Here is a 13,009-nt window from a genome sequence, read left to right as displayed (position 1 = left end):
AAGCGAGCCCAAGGTCGCGTCCCGTCTCCCAAGCACCGAGCCCTCGGCAGCCGGGTGCTCAGCAGCCCTGCCTGCCCACCGGAGGGAAGTTTCTCCATTTCCATTGCATGATTGCTTGCACTCTCCCTTTTTTTTCCCCTCCCTTTCTTCCTCCCATGCACAAAGCCAAGCTATCGGTCAGGTCCGCACAACGGCAGCATCGCTGCTGCTGACGGGGAGACGACCCGCTCGGGGATCTGGCGGCGCAGGCTGGCGGCCGGTTGCCTGCAGACGGCTCCGAGCCTTGCGGCGGCGCAGAGCACCGTGCCCTGTGCAAAGCCTCCCTCTGCAGACAGCTCCGCCGGCCCTTCCCGCACCCTCCTGCGGCAGCAGGCTCCGCTCAAGGAGGGATGTTTTGGGGCTCGTGGCAATTTTCGCCACTTTTCCAGGCGGTGGGAGCAGACGGGTGGGAAGCGGGAGGCACCCGGGGCGCAGGGCTCTGCCCCGGGGCTCTCACCTCGCCCACCAGCCCCAGCCCTTCGCCGTTTTTCGCAGCCGAGCCAGCCCACCTCTGCGGTCTGCTGTCGGATTTGGGCTCTCCCACGTTTCCTTCCCTGCAGAACAGTGCTGCAGCAGAAGGCAATGGCCTCTTTCTACCCATAACAGAAATGATGCAGATAAGGCCACTGGTGGGAAAGAACCCAAATATTCCTAATCTCTTAGTGCTAAGAGCAGTGGGAAACCCTGCAAGGCATCTCTGGACAGACCAGAACGAAGACAGAGCCAGTGAACCGAAGCACCGTGGCCAGGGTGTGAAAGCCCGTGCAAAAGCGTGCCTTGGAAAAGGTGCTTCAAAGCAGCCAGGGCCCAGCCTGGCTTTTGCACCGGGTGAGGTGCGAGACCTGGGATGCCACAAGTTGCGCTGGGCTCAGCAAAGCCCCATCACCGAGTACCTGGAGGAAAGCGGCTCCGGGGGGTAATTCAGAGCAGGAGGCAGGGCGAGCTCGCAAGCCATCCCCCTTTCTCCCTGCCAGGACGGGGCTCTCAGTGCCGTGGCCAAGCGCCACCTCGTCAGGCCACGAAACGCAGCGCTCGGGGACGCGCGCCGGAACGGGAGCCAGGAGCCGGGAGCGGCCCAGCCTGCTGCCCCCTCGCCCCACGGTGACGAGCAGCTGCTCAGGTCGGCTCTGCACGCCGAAGCCCTGCGCGCTGCCATGTCGGTGCAGCTGGTGCAGCTCCCTGCCCCAAAGCTTCCATCAATCATCCGTTTGCATGGCACTACCTCAATTCCCAATCTCTGGAGGAGAGAAAAATGGGAAAATCGCTGCCTTGGTGACCTTCCAGCTGCCGGACCTTTGCACCAGAGACATCTCTCCACCCCCAGGAGCTCCTTCCCCCTTGCTTGAAGGACCGGCCGCCCCCATCAGTGTTGCCCTTCCTCCCGCCCTGCCCTGGGCTGCTTGCAAGCATCGGTATGAAAACAGCAGAAATGGGGCTGGCGGGGAAAAAATAGTGCCGTGGCAGGTCGCCTGCACCGGGGCAGCTCCACGGCAGCCATTTGCAGCGCCGAGGCCCTGCCGAAGACCCCGAGCCCTGGCCACCCTCGTGCCGGCAGCGTTTCTGAGCTCAGGACACAATTTGGGAGAAACAGTCAGGAAATTTCCCTACTTTGCCCTTGTCAGTCCTCACCGGCTCCAAGTTCCCAGCGTTTCTACAGCCGCCAGTGAAGACGCTCCAGCCAACTGGAGCCACGAAAACTAAAAAGGTTAAAGCATCTCTGATGAGCCTATTAGTTGTGGATGTTTCCCTGGGCATTAGAACGATGACGGATGCGTCGCCTGGGGGATCAGTCTGGCAATATCCATCTGCCGAAGGATGCAGACACCCGGGGCGGCCCTAAGGAAGAGCAGGAGAAACTCCTGTGCCGGCAGCCGCTCACCGGGCCGCCGAAGGGAGCCATGTCTTCCTGGGTGGAAGCGGGCAGATGGAGTCACGTCGGCTAAATCGATGGGAAAAATCAATCCAATTTAAATGGAGAGAAAGATTAAATATCGGCCACAAAGTGCTCTTAATTACAGCACCCAGTCGGAGAATGGCTCGCCTCGAGACATGAGCCAGGCAAGGCTGCGCGCTTCCCCTGCGGTGCCCCCGCGTCCCCGGAGCCGGCGGCCCCCAACTTGCCGTCGCTGCGAGGGCAATGTGAGCCGGTCCCCGGGGACTTGGGTGCGGAGACACTGTCCGAGGCGCCCATCACCATGGCGTCACGTCTCTCCAGGAGCTGCCTGCTGGCAGGGCCCCTGGAGCGGGAGCCATCCCGGCATCCCTGGGAAAATGGGGTGACAGCAGCACGACGGCAACAGCCGCCACTCCGGCGTGCTGACTTACTAGGAGCATTTCAAAACACGCCACTTTTGCGAGTAAAATTACCCTTTTATTTTCTCTCTTGCTCTCTCGCTTTTCCTCAGCTGATTGAAAAAGAAAATGGTCGAACCGTTCCTTTGTCCCAGGAGAGGCGGGGGGGAAAAAAAAGAAGAAGAAGGTTGCAAAGACATTTCCAAGCACCAACTCCAGCAGATGTGTTTACGTAAATCTGCTTGAAATGTGCACTAAAAATACCTCTTCAGAATTAGGAGATGGGGAAAATTGCAAGTGCTTTCCACAAACACACACACACACAAACACCCCACGGCAGGTTCTCTTCCCCACCTCGTTCAAACCGCTATTATTAGTGCGGCAGGAGCCCTGCAGTTTGTTATTGAAAATTATAATAGCAAATCACCGAGATATTTTCCCTGATTACACAGACTCCAAGCCAGTTCAATTTTAATCTTCTCGCAGCTATTTTCTCGTGCATCAGCAGAGGCACCAGCTGCAGCAAAGCGCGTGGCTTTCTCGAGGCGCTTTAAGCACAGAACAGGAACCCGGTTCCATAATATACATTTTTCATCCAGTTTTCGCCGGCCCTGCCTCGCCCCCCCCTTCCCGGGACCTCGGCATCCTGCTGCAAGCCTGTGACGGCTCCTTTCGCCTCTCGGACTCCAGAAGCGTTTAACGACCTCTCGTGTCGTACCGGGGCCAAAGCGGCAGCTTGGCTCTTTATCCGCCAGCAGCCGGCTGGTTCTGCACGGCCGAACCCGAACACAGGCGCGGCAGCGGCCGGCGCCAGATGCTCCGGAGGAACGCAGCGCGGCGAGGGCCGCGGGGAGCGCTCCGTCCCGGATGCCGGCTGGCGGCCGCCGTGCGGCACGAGGGCTGCTGGCCCTGGCGCAGCCCGCGAGGCTCCCCGCGGGCCGGCAGCGCTCCCGTGCCAGGGCCGACGCCGGAGCACGTGGGTCTGGGAAGGCTTTTTCCAAAAGCCCCCTGGCCTGGCCCGGCTCACTCCCGGCAGGACAAGTGGGTCTTTCCTAGTCTCCAGCCCCCTCCTTAGGCAAATACCCGGAGTGCCGGGATGCCCGGTAAGGAGCTGGATTTTCTCCTCGAGAGGGGAAGAGAAGAGGAGGGTCCTGGCTTGGCAGCCCCGGCGTGTCCCCCCCGTGGGGGCACGGCCGTCCTGCATGGGCCGGGCCCGCGTTTCGGGGCACAGGGACCTGCCTCGGGGCCGCCCGGGCTGCGGCCGTGCGATATCGGCCCCGCGCGCCCCAGAGTCCTGCTGCGTTTTGCTGCAGCAGCCCCGGACACGTTCCCAGCACCCGGCGGCCGCCACTCGCCAAGGCGCTCTCGGTCATACAGCAGCTCCTTCGCTCGAAAACCCGCTCCGGGCGGCACGGCGAACCGCACCGAAATAAATAGTTTATTCGCCGGCAACATCGCTTGTTAAATTTTAATGAAATAGAGGCTTGTGAGCGCACAGTTACCGGGAGCTCGGCGAGATCGCTTTAAAAAAATGAATTAGTAATAGGCACTTCGGCAGCGGTAACCGAAGGCCAAATCCGGCCCGGTTGGAGCAGATCCAGGTGGAGCAGCTGCTCCTTTCCGAGCCTTTCCGAGGCGGCGGGCTCGGGCGGTGCGAGGGTGCAAACGCCTGCCCTGCGCCCCGGGCTCAACCCCGAGGGACGCCCGAGATTAATCCCCGCACTGCTCCCGCCGGGGGGACGAACGGCAGCCCCGGCAGCCGGGGGCGCAAGCGGATGCGCAGCCGGCTCCCTCCTTCCCTTTTCTGCACGCTCCTCTTTAATTGGGTGCAGTAATAATTTTATTTGCTCGCTGGGATTTGTGAGGCTGAACTAATGTTAGGAAAGGGCTCCGCTATCTCTGGCCGACGGGCAATGCCGGGCTGCAAAGCCCCAGCATTATCCGTGTTTGGGTAATCCAGAATTAGTCATAAACAAAACCAAGATTATGCAAATATATTCATTAGTTCTCGGAATATCTCCAGGAAAATAGAGGCATTAGTCTTGTTAACAACTCTGTATTATGCAAGCGTGTGTATAAGCGCACGCACACGTGCACACGCACCCTCGCGCTGGCCGGGCTCGCGTGAGCTTGTCCCAGGGTCTCCGAAAGCTCGAGAGCAAGGCAAGGTCAGGCTTAGCCGTGCACAGCAGCTACTTTTCGGATTTCCCAATGCAGCAGGCGACAGCAGCCGGCCGAGACCCCTGCAACCCCTCTGCAGCTGAATTAGTGGCGCCCCGGACCCGCAGGGCTGACAAGGTCCGGCCAGCCCTCGACCCGCGGGAAACTGGTGCCTCTGTCCAGCCGGAGCCGCCTTCCCTCCTCCCGCGTGGGTTTTCACGCCCGCTCCCTGCCGGTGCTGGTGCCGGTGCCGACGCTGACGCCGACCCCGGCGAGCTCCCGCCGCGCTGGGCTTCCCGCGGCCACGTCCCGCCCCGTGCGCCGCGCTTGCCGCGAGAAGGTGCGCTGGAAATACCGCCCGCTTTAATTAATGCCACATGCCTTTCACGCTGTAGGTTGTGCGGCTTGTTAATTATTTCTGTAAAGAAAATAATTAGTCCCAATCAAGGCAGAAGCTCTTCAGAATTACAGCTCATTAACTGCTCTCCCATTTTTCTGTTCTATAAAAAGTCATGTGGCGCTGATGAAAATTATAGACCCTTGGAATCAGCATTAAATACAAATTCCGGCAGCGCTCCCAGCCTAGCGCCGTCGACCGCAGCGCCTTGGCTTCGGCAACCGCAGCCGGGGCGGGAGCGCGGGGGTCGGCGCTGCACCGCACTTGAGCAAGCGCTCTGCCCGCCAGCTTGCCGGAGCTGCCGGCCGCCGAGCGGCGAGCGGCCCGAGCGGCAGCCCGCAGCGAGCGGCGCAGCGCCTCGGCTTTCGCTCGGCGCCGGCTGGCAGCGGGGCTGCTCGTGCACGAGCCGGGGGCGCGCGCGGGTCCGGCCTTCGCCAGAATCGGCGCGGGGAACGAAGCGCTGAGCTAGCGGGGCGTTAAATCGGTAGCTGCCCGTCGAGCGGGCTGGCGAGCGCTCCCTGCCCGAGCGGAGGGACGAGCCGGGAGCCACGAGTCCTTCGGCTTTCACTTCCCATCAGTCGGGGACGAACGTGCCGCCGGCCACATTACGCAGCCCAGCAGAGCCGCCGCCACAAGATTAACCCGCACAGCGGCGGTGGCGGTGGCTGGACTAGGCGGCCGTCCTCCCCGTTTCAGTGTCCAAGCCCACGCAGGGCGACAGAGGATGGTGGAAAGCCACCGGGCTTGGAGGGACGCGGCCCAGGCTCCTGGCCCGCGCACAGGGATCGCGTGGGCTGGTGCAAGCCCATGCCGAGGACCTTCCCAGCTGCAGGACAACGCGGGCCACCGCGTCCCGGGGCCTGGGGACGCCCCAGGGCCTCGGGGAGGTGCAGCCAAGGTGGCCCTCGATGGCTAACGCTCCTCTGGCGCTCAGCCCCATGCAGGGACCCTTCCCAGCAGGATGGAGGGGTCCCGGCATGCGGGGCCGGAGGAGCCCACCTGGAGATCACATCCACCTCCTGCAAGCTGTCTGGACCGTGAGGCACCTGGCCCATCCCTGCTGCCCTTGGGATGCCCGGCCCGGAGCAGGACGTGGTCCGTGGGTGTTCGATAGCACCCAGCTTGCCCAGCCCCTACCCCAGACGTTCCAAGCGACCCAGAACTTGCAAATCCACTGCCAGTCTCCCGGGCTGGTTCATCCAGCCCAAATCCCACAGCCCATCGATGCCCAGCTTGCAAAATCCCCGTCTCGGGGACAAAACGCTGGCTCCCCTCATCCCCCCTGCAGCCGGCCGTGCCGACGCGGATGCGCTGCTCCCTTCTCCCCCGGACGCGTTAGCAGCGGCCTTTCTGCTCCGGCTCGCCCGCGCCACGGTTCGTCGTTAACCCGGCGGCTCCGCTGCCGAGGGCAGACGGAGGCGGCTGCGGGCGAGGGTAAAGCCCATGGCTCGCCCGCGCCGGGAGGCGGGTCGTCAGTTATAGTTATAATATAAAGTTACAATAGCAACTTTCTTTACGCGCTGTTATCTGCTCCCGTTGTATCTGCCGGGCGTTCTGGGGCAGTCGGCTGCGCAGCAGCTCCGGCCGACCCACAGCTTAGTTCAGCGGGAGTCTTCAGCTGTGAAACCGCTCTCAATGCAAACGTGTTGTTTCCCTCGCTGGACAATACCTAATCCTTCATCCAGGCAGCAACGTGGCTGAAACCGCAGCCCGCCGCCCAGGCTCCTCTGCTCGCGCCCAAACACGCACGCTCCCGTGCGTGCACGGGGGTAAATTCGGTACCGACGCCAGCCCGCGGCCCGAGCGGCATCGTGCCGCCGCCGATGCCCCGGCTGCTCACCTCCGTCTCCCGCACAAACCACGGCGCGGGCTGCGGCCGCTCGCTTCTTGTTTAGTTAACGAAGCGACATAAATTAAACATGAAGCATTAAATGGGTCAGCAGCGAAGCAATTAGCCCCAGGCTGGCTGCCTCCCCGGGGGGCCGGCAGCCTGGGGGGCCCCCGGCGTGAAGGGCTGGACATGAGCTCGGCCGCGGCCTCACAGAGCCCTGTTTGCCTTCGGAAAGCAGGATGCTCCAGCCCTGGGGATGGGCAACGACGTGCGGAGCAGGAGATGGGGCTGCATCCAAGACGCGGCTCCCAGCCCTGCGCGGGGTCCCGGGCGGCTCAGCCCTCCAGGGGAGGAAAATTCGGCTCTCGCAGAGCCGGGTGACTACGGATCCAGCGCCCCTTGGGAGTTAGCCAAGGCACGGGCTTGGAGAGGAGGAAAAGGCAGGAGAAGGTGATGGGAAAGTCGCTCCCAGATTCGCTTTCGGATTAAATCAATCCTCTGGCCGCGACGCCCGCGAGACGGGAGCAGCCTTTTCTCGCTCCAATTACCCGGGGTTTCGGAGATGCCGGGGCTGCTTTGAGCTGCCCTGGTGATGCCGGCGGGGTTCTGGCCCGGCAGAGCGAGGCAGCAGCACATCCTCGCTTGCGGGGGCCGGGAGGTCCTGGAGGTCCCGAGGCTCCCGGCTCGGCGCCCGCACGCAGCACTGCAACCACGACGCGATTTTGCTCCGTGCAGCAGGCCGTTTCTCGTGAAAGGCGTGGATTTTCTCCCTTTTAACATAGCTTTTTCCCACTTTTCTTTTTTTTCCCTAAACCCTTCGTACGCCACATTCCCGGCGGAATCACAAGCTTCCAGTTGCCCCCCGGGAGGCGCCTCGCTGGCAGCAGGGCCGATCGCCCCCTCCGCCCAGGCTGTCCCGCTGCGCTGGGGCGCGGGGAGGCTTCGCGCCCAAACGCCCCGGGGCACCCGCGCCCGCAGGGGGGGGCCCCAAAGCGAAGGGGCCGGGGGGCTCCGGGGCCGAGGGGCTGCGCCAGCCGCCGGCACTGACCCTGGCGGGGATTTCACGGCCTCCTCGGGGCTTTGCGATGGTTAAGAGGTTCAGCAGCCACAGGAAGAAAAGAGGAAAAAAAAGAAAAGCGAGAAAAAGGGCAGCCGGGCTTGAAATGATTTCACTTCAGCGCCGCCGGCCTTGCGTTTGATAAGTTCCTATTGCAAAAAATACATATAAGGGGAGGTGCGGCTGCGGGGCACGGAGACGCGGGAACGGGCGAGGGACAGCTCAGCTCCAGCCACCAGCCCTCTGCGGGATAAATCCCCAGCGGGAAGCGGCTCGGGAAGGGCCCGGCTGCGACCCGGGAGGGTTTGGGCAAGGTGCCACACGCCACGCGCCCGCTCCGTGGCCTTCGCAGCCCGGCGTGCTCGGGGCCCCCAGGGGACGGGACGTTGCAGCCGAGGCGCGGGTGCAGACGCGGTCCCCAGCCCCAAACCTCCTGCCCCTCGCCCGCGGCCCCCCCGCCGCCGCCTGCCTCCCGAGCTGCCTAATTAGCGCTGGCCGCTCGCCGCCGGCCAGCTGGAGCCGCCGGGCAGGGCGCACAAAGGCGCCCTATTAACGGCGCCCCCGAGCGCGGCAGCGGGCCGGGGGGGGGATTTATTTTTTTCCCTCTTTCCTCCCCTTTTCTCCTCTTTTGCAGCCCCCCCCCCCCCGGCGGGCTCATTAGCGATGCCGCGCGAGGGGAGCGGGCGGCGGGGAGGCAGCAGATGGCAGACGGGCGGCTGGCGCGGGCCGGCCACCACCGCCGCTCCCGGCCGGCAGATGCCGGGGCCGCAGGGAGCCCCGGGGGCGCAGGGGATCGCTGCCCCGGCCCCGTCGCCGCCGCCGCTCGCGGGCCCAGCAGCTAAGCGCGCTCCGTCGGCTCGGGCGGCCGGGGGCCGCGGGGTTAAGCACACCCCCCCCGGCGCGACCCCCTCGGACCATCTGCCGACGGGACGCGCCGCTCGCCGCGGCCGATCGTCTTTTACGGCTTGCTTTTATCGCTGCCGGCGGGGCGCCGGGAGCCCAGGCACCCCCGAAAGCATCCCCCCCCCCCCGAACGCGGGTTAATTAACCCATCAGCGCTCAAATAACGAATAACTGCCCAAAGTCAGGCACAGCCTGCTTAAAAGAAAATGACCCGGCGAGTCAAAAGCGACCCCCCCACATCCCCATCGCGGTGCAGCCGGCGGTGTTTGCCGGCACGGCCTTTCCCCCGGGGGGGGGGGGGCTCCAGCACCGGCAGCACCGGGCCGGCCCGCGGGACACCCCGGAGCACCCCGTACTGCTGATGAGCAGCACCCCCGTTAGCTGCGTTGTTTGTGTCTGCAGACATTAAGCAACGCTTCCTCCCCGTCGCCCCCACATCTCCCCTCCGCCGGGAGCAGCCCGTGACGCGCCGGCTCGCGGTTATTCCTAGAGCTGCTCCTTGCAAGTCCCTGCTGGGCCTCGGGCAGCAGGCGCCTCCCGGCCCGGCCCCAGCTCGCACCCCGGCGGCAAAAGCCGAACCCGAGGGGCTCCGCGGTGAAGCCCGGCCGTGCCCTGCTCGGGGAGAGGTTAATTGGAAAAGCCGCCTTGCCCCGCCGGCCTCCGCTGTTGCTTTCACGCTACAAACTGCTCGATAATCCATTTAGTGCGGAAAAGCCCTGCTGGCTGCCCCCAGGCCCAGCGGCAGCCCCGGGCAGCTCCGTGTGGCAGCCCCGGCCCCGGGAGCGGAGGGGTTACGGGATGCCTTCCTCCTCGGAAATGGTTTTAGCAGCGCTTTACCACTCCGAAGCTCCCGGAGAGCGAGACGGGACTGAAGACGCCTGATGTCCAGCACCATGAGGGACAGGGCAGCACCGCGCCCCGCTTGGGCGTTTTTGCCTAGGCAGGAGCTAACACGGCCCGAGGACGCGGGTTTGAGCCCCGAGCGAGCCGGGGACCGGGGCCAGGAGCCCCCCCTCTGCTGCTCCGTGCCGGTGCTCAGCACAGCGCCCAAAAGCCTCCCGGCGGCTCCATCCATGGGAAGCCGCCGGGGCTGAGGTGCGTGAGCCTTGGTGGGAGCGTGGCCGGCATCCCCCATCGGTGCCGGGGCCGAGCTCTGCGACGTTTGCAGGCGAGCAGCTGCCAAGCGGGGGAGAAAGCAGAAATCCAGATGGTCATCTTGGTTTTCCATTTGGCTAACGGGTCTCTCCACCTCCTCCCTGGTGCCGTGCTGCTCACTGGAATCGGCATAATCTGCTCTTAAATTAATCAATCAGGAACAGTCTCAGGGGAGAAAAGGCCGATGCGATGAGCAGCGCCCTGAAACCTTCAGGAAAAACCCCCCAAAGCCCAGAGCGGAGCCAGGAAGGGAGACATGAGAGGAGCGGTGCCAGCCTCGGGACTGGTTTCCCTCTCGCAAGGGGCCGGAGAGCAGAAGCGCACCCGGGCTCCCGCCAGGCTAAGGGGGTTTTGGGGACAGCACGAACTTGCTTGGGGTCCTCACGCTCCTCCGGCTTCGGTCCCCGGCAGGAAACCCCTCTGCTGCAGCGGGGCTGCAGCAACCTCTAACCGCCGCGTTTGCCTTCCTCGGCGCCTGCCCGCACCCCCGTGTCGGGGGGGAAGCGGCCGCGGGAGGGGGATGCCGCGGGCCCGAGCGGCCGAAACGCGCTGCCAGGGCCAGCGGGAAGCTCACACCTGCAGCGAGCGCGCCGGGGCAGATGGCCGGGCCGCGGGGAATATCGCGTTGCCCGGCCCTGCCGCGCGGCGCTGCCTTCCGGCAGCATATGCTGCGAGGAGACAAAAGCCGCGGGGCGGATGGAGGCGGGGAGCTGGCGAGCCCGCGCTGGGCCGCTCCGGCCCCGGCTCCTCTCCAGCCCTCTGGCAGCGTGAAACGCAGCAGACCGCAGGTGACGGGGCCGGTTTCCCCATCTGCTGAGTCCTTGCTACCCCCCGGCACGGCCGGTGCCCCCCTCCCGCCCGAGCGGGCAGTGCTGCATAAAACAAGAGCCTGTTTGCATGTGCAAACTTTGAACAGAGCCTGAAAACGCTCCCGTCCTGCGCTGAGCCCAGGCATTGACCACGGCGGAGCCAACGGCCCGGAAACGGGCTCCCGGCCACCGCACGCAAACGTTTGCTGTGAATAATCCTCGTCGATAGGAATTACTTAATCACCGCGCTCCTTAATCAACCATTGCTCCTGCTGCTCGGGCTCGCTGCACTCCTCTGACATCCTAATTTGCTGTTTTATTTCCTCTTTGATTGCGGGATATTTAAAAAGCACGGCTCTTTCAGGCAAATCCAGGCAGAAGACAGCGTGCGTGCGCACGGACACACAGCGCGCTCGTGACTCATTCGCCTGCCGACATGTGAATAATGTAACCTGGTGCAGGGGAGGAGAGAGAGAACGGCGGCTTCTCTCGCGCACGAAGACCGAAGCCGTGCCAAACGCTAAAACGAGCTTTGCTCCTTCCCCTTTGGGAGGCTAAGCAGTGCCTTTTTCAATTTCCTAATCGCAGCCAGCGAGATGGGGGATTTCACGCTCATCCCTACCAAAACCCGCCGGGGCGGCCGGCCGGCGGCTGAGCTCGCACCACCGCCCTGCAGACCGGGCCGCTCTCCTCAACCGACCCGTCCTGCTCGTGAAACTTTTGGCCGTTCCCCACGCTGCAGGGAGAGCGGCCAACAGCACCGGTACAGAACCTGCGAGCGCCTCACTTCCTTAGAAAACCAGTGCAAAGCGGGGGGGTTTAAACCAATATTAGGATGACCGACAACAAAGCTGCTCCAAATCGGAGGGCAGCTGTTGCGAAGAAGCCGTATGGATCCTCGCATGTCTGACAGCAGCACTGTGCCGCTCGGCAGGGGTTAGTAGCCCCCGCGCTGCTGCCGGCAAACCCGGAGGCATCGGCCAGCGGGTCCCTGGGCCCGGCAGGGACAGGGCGGATGGGCACCAGCCCTGCACCCTGAGCTGGGGGCTGGGGGCACGGGCAGGCCGTGCCCTCCTGGAGGGGCGCAGGGCTGGAGCGGGGGCAGAGCAGCGGGAGAAGTGGCTGCAGCAGAGCGTCTGCCGTCAGCCACGTGCCCTGGAGGCCGCCAGAGCCAGGGCTGTGCCGTTCCCCTCGCTGCGCACTGGCTGCCCCCGGCCCTGGCATCGCCTTCCCAAGGGCTTCTGGCAGGTCCTGGCAAAGGGGCGACGCAGAGACGACACACTCAGCAGGACACGCGCTCCCCGGGGTCGGCACGGTGGGGACGGTCGCTTGGGCTCTAGCAGGGACTGACCACACTTTCTGGGGTACCCTGGGGGCCCAGCACGAGATTCCCAGGACCTCATCCTGCTCCCCCAGGGGCAGCCCGCTCCCGGGCTCAAAGCATCTGCTGAAGCTGAGTTTCCCGAGCCGGTTCCCCCCTGGAGCAGCTCCCCTCTGGCTAGTGCAGCCCCTAACGGGGGGTGTCCAAGATCCCCCAGGCCGGGGGGTCCCTCCAGCCCCCCCAACCCCCAACTGGGGGGGGAGAGGACCCTGCCCAGGGCCGGGGGGAGGAGGTTTCCGCGCAGCCTCCCCCGGGGGTGAGGCGCCGGGGCCCCCTTACCTGGGCAGCGGCTTGCGGGCCGTGATGCTGGCCACGATGATGCTCTCGGGCCGCGGCGTGGCCACGGCTTTGAAGGTGCCGCGCCAGAACTTCTCGAAGAGCTGCTTCTCGCCCTGCTGCACGCTGGCCATGGCCACGGTCACGGCCACGGCCACGGTCACGGTCACGGCCACGGCGCGGCCCCGGTCCCGGCCCCGCGCGGCCCCGCCGCTCTCCGCGGTGCTGATCGCTACATCCCGCCCGGCACCGCCGCCGCCGCCGCCGCCCGGCTCGGCTCGGCTCGGCTCGGCTCGGCTCGGCCCGGCCCGGCTCGCGGGGAGCGTGTGCGTCCGTGCCGCCCCCGCCGCCGTTTTGTGCCGGCGAGGCGGGGAGAGGGGCCGGACCCGCCGCCGCGCCCGCCCCGGCGCCGCCCCGCGCCGCCTCGCTCCTCGCCCGGGGCCGCGGGGGGGGGGGGAGCCGCGGGGGGGGGGGGGGCGGCAGGGCCGCGGGCAGCGCTGCCCCCCCGCGGAAGGGGCCGCCGGAGCCGCCTCTGCTTCCCCCCCCCGCCCCGGTCGCTGGGGGCGGGTTGCAGGGCAGCTCCAGGGGGGTGGGGGGGGGGAGGTGCAGGGCACTCGGGGGGGGGCTCTGCCCCCCTCCCCGGGTTTTCCTGCCTCCGCTCGGCTTCATCAGCCCCTTCACGCACCCCCCCACCCCCCGTCCCCATCTT

At 65.4% G+C, this 13,009-nt stretch overlaps 1 protein-coding gene across 1 annotated transcript in view; it reads right to left on the bottom strand.

The window, feature by feature from the left end:
- Positions 1-12,434, bottom strand: part of SRRM4 (serine/arginine repetitive matrix 4) — a 39,977-nt gene extending 27,543 nt beyond the window's left edge. Inside the window, exon 1 of the mRNA XM_067306792.1 lies at positions 12,304-12,434. Coding sequence (XP_067162893.1) covers positions 12,304-12,434 — 131 coding nt within the window. The remainder of the gene's footprint in view (positions 1-12,303) is intronic.
- Between the last annotated feature and the right edge of the window lie 575 nt (positions 12,435-13,009).

Source organism: Apteryx mantelli, chromosome 17 (assembly GCF_036417845.1).
Source record: "Apteryx mantelli isolate bAptMan1 chromosome 17, bAptMan1.hap1, whole genome shotgun sequence".
NCBI classification, from domain to species: domain Eukaryota; kingdom Metazoa; phylum Chordata; class Aves; order Apterygiformes; family Apterygidae; genus Apteryx; species Apteryx mantelli.
Note: the sequence above shows the minus strand (reverse complement) of the source record. Positions and strands in the feature narration are given on the sequence as shown.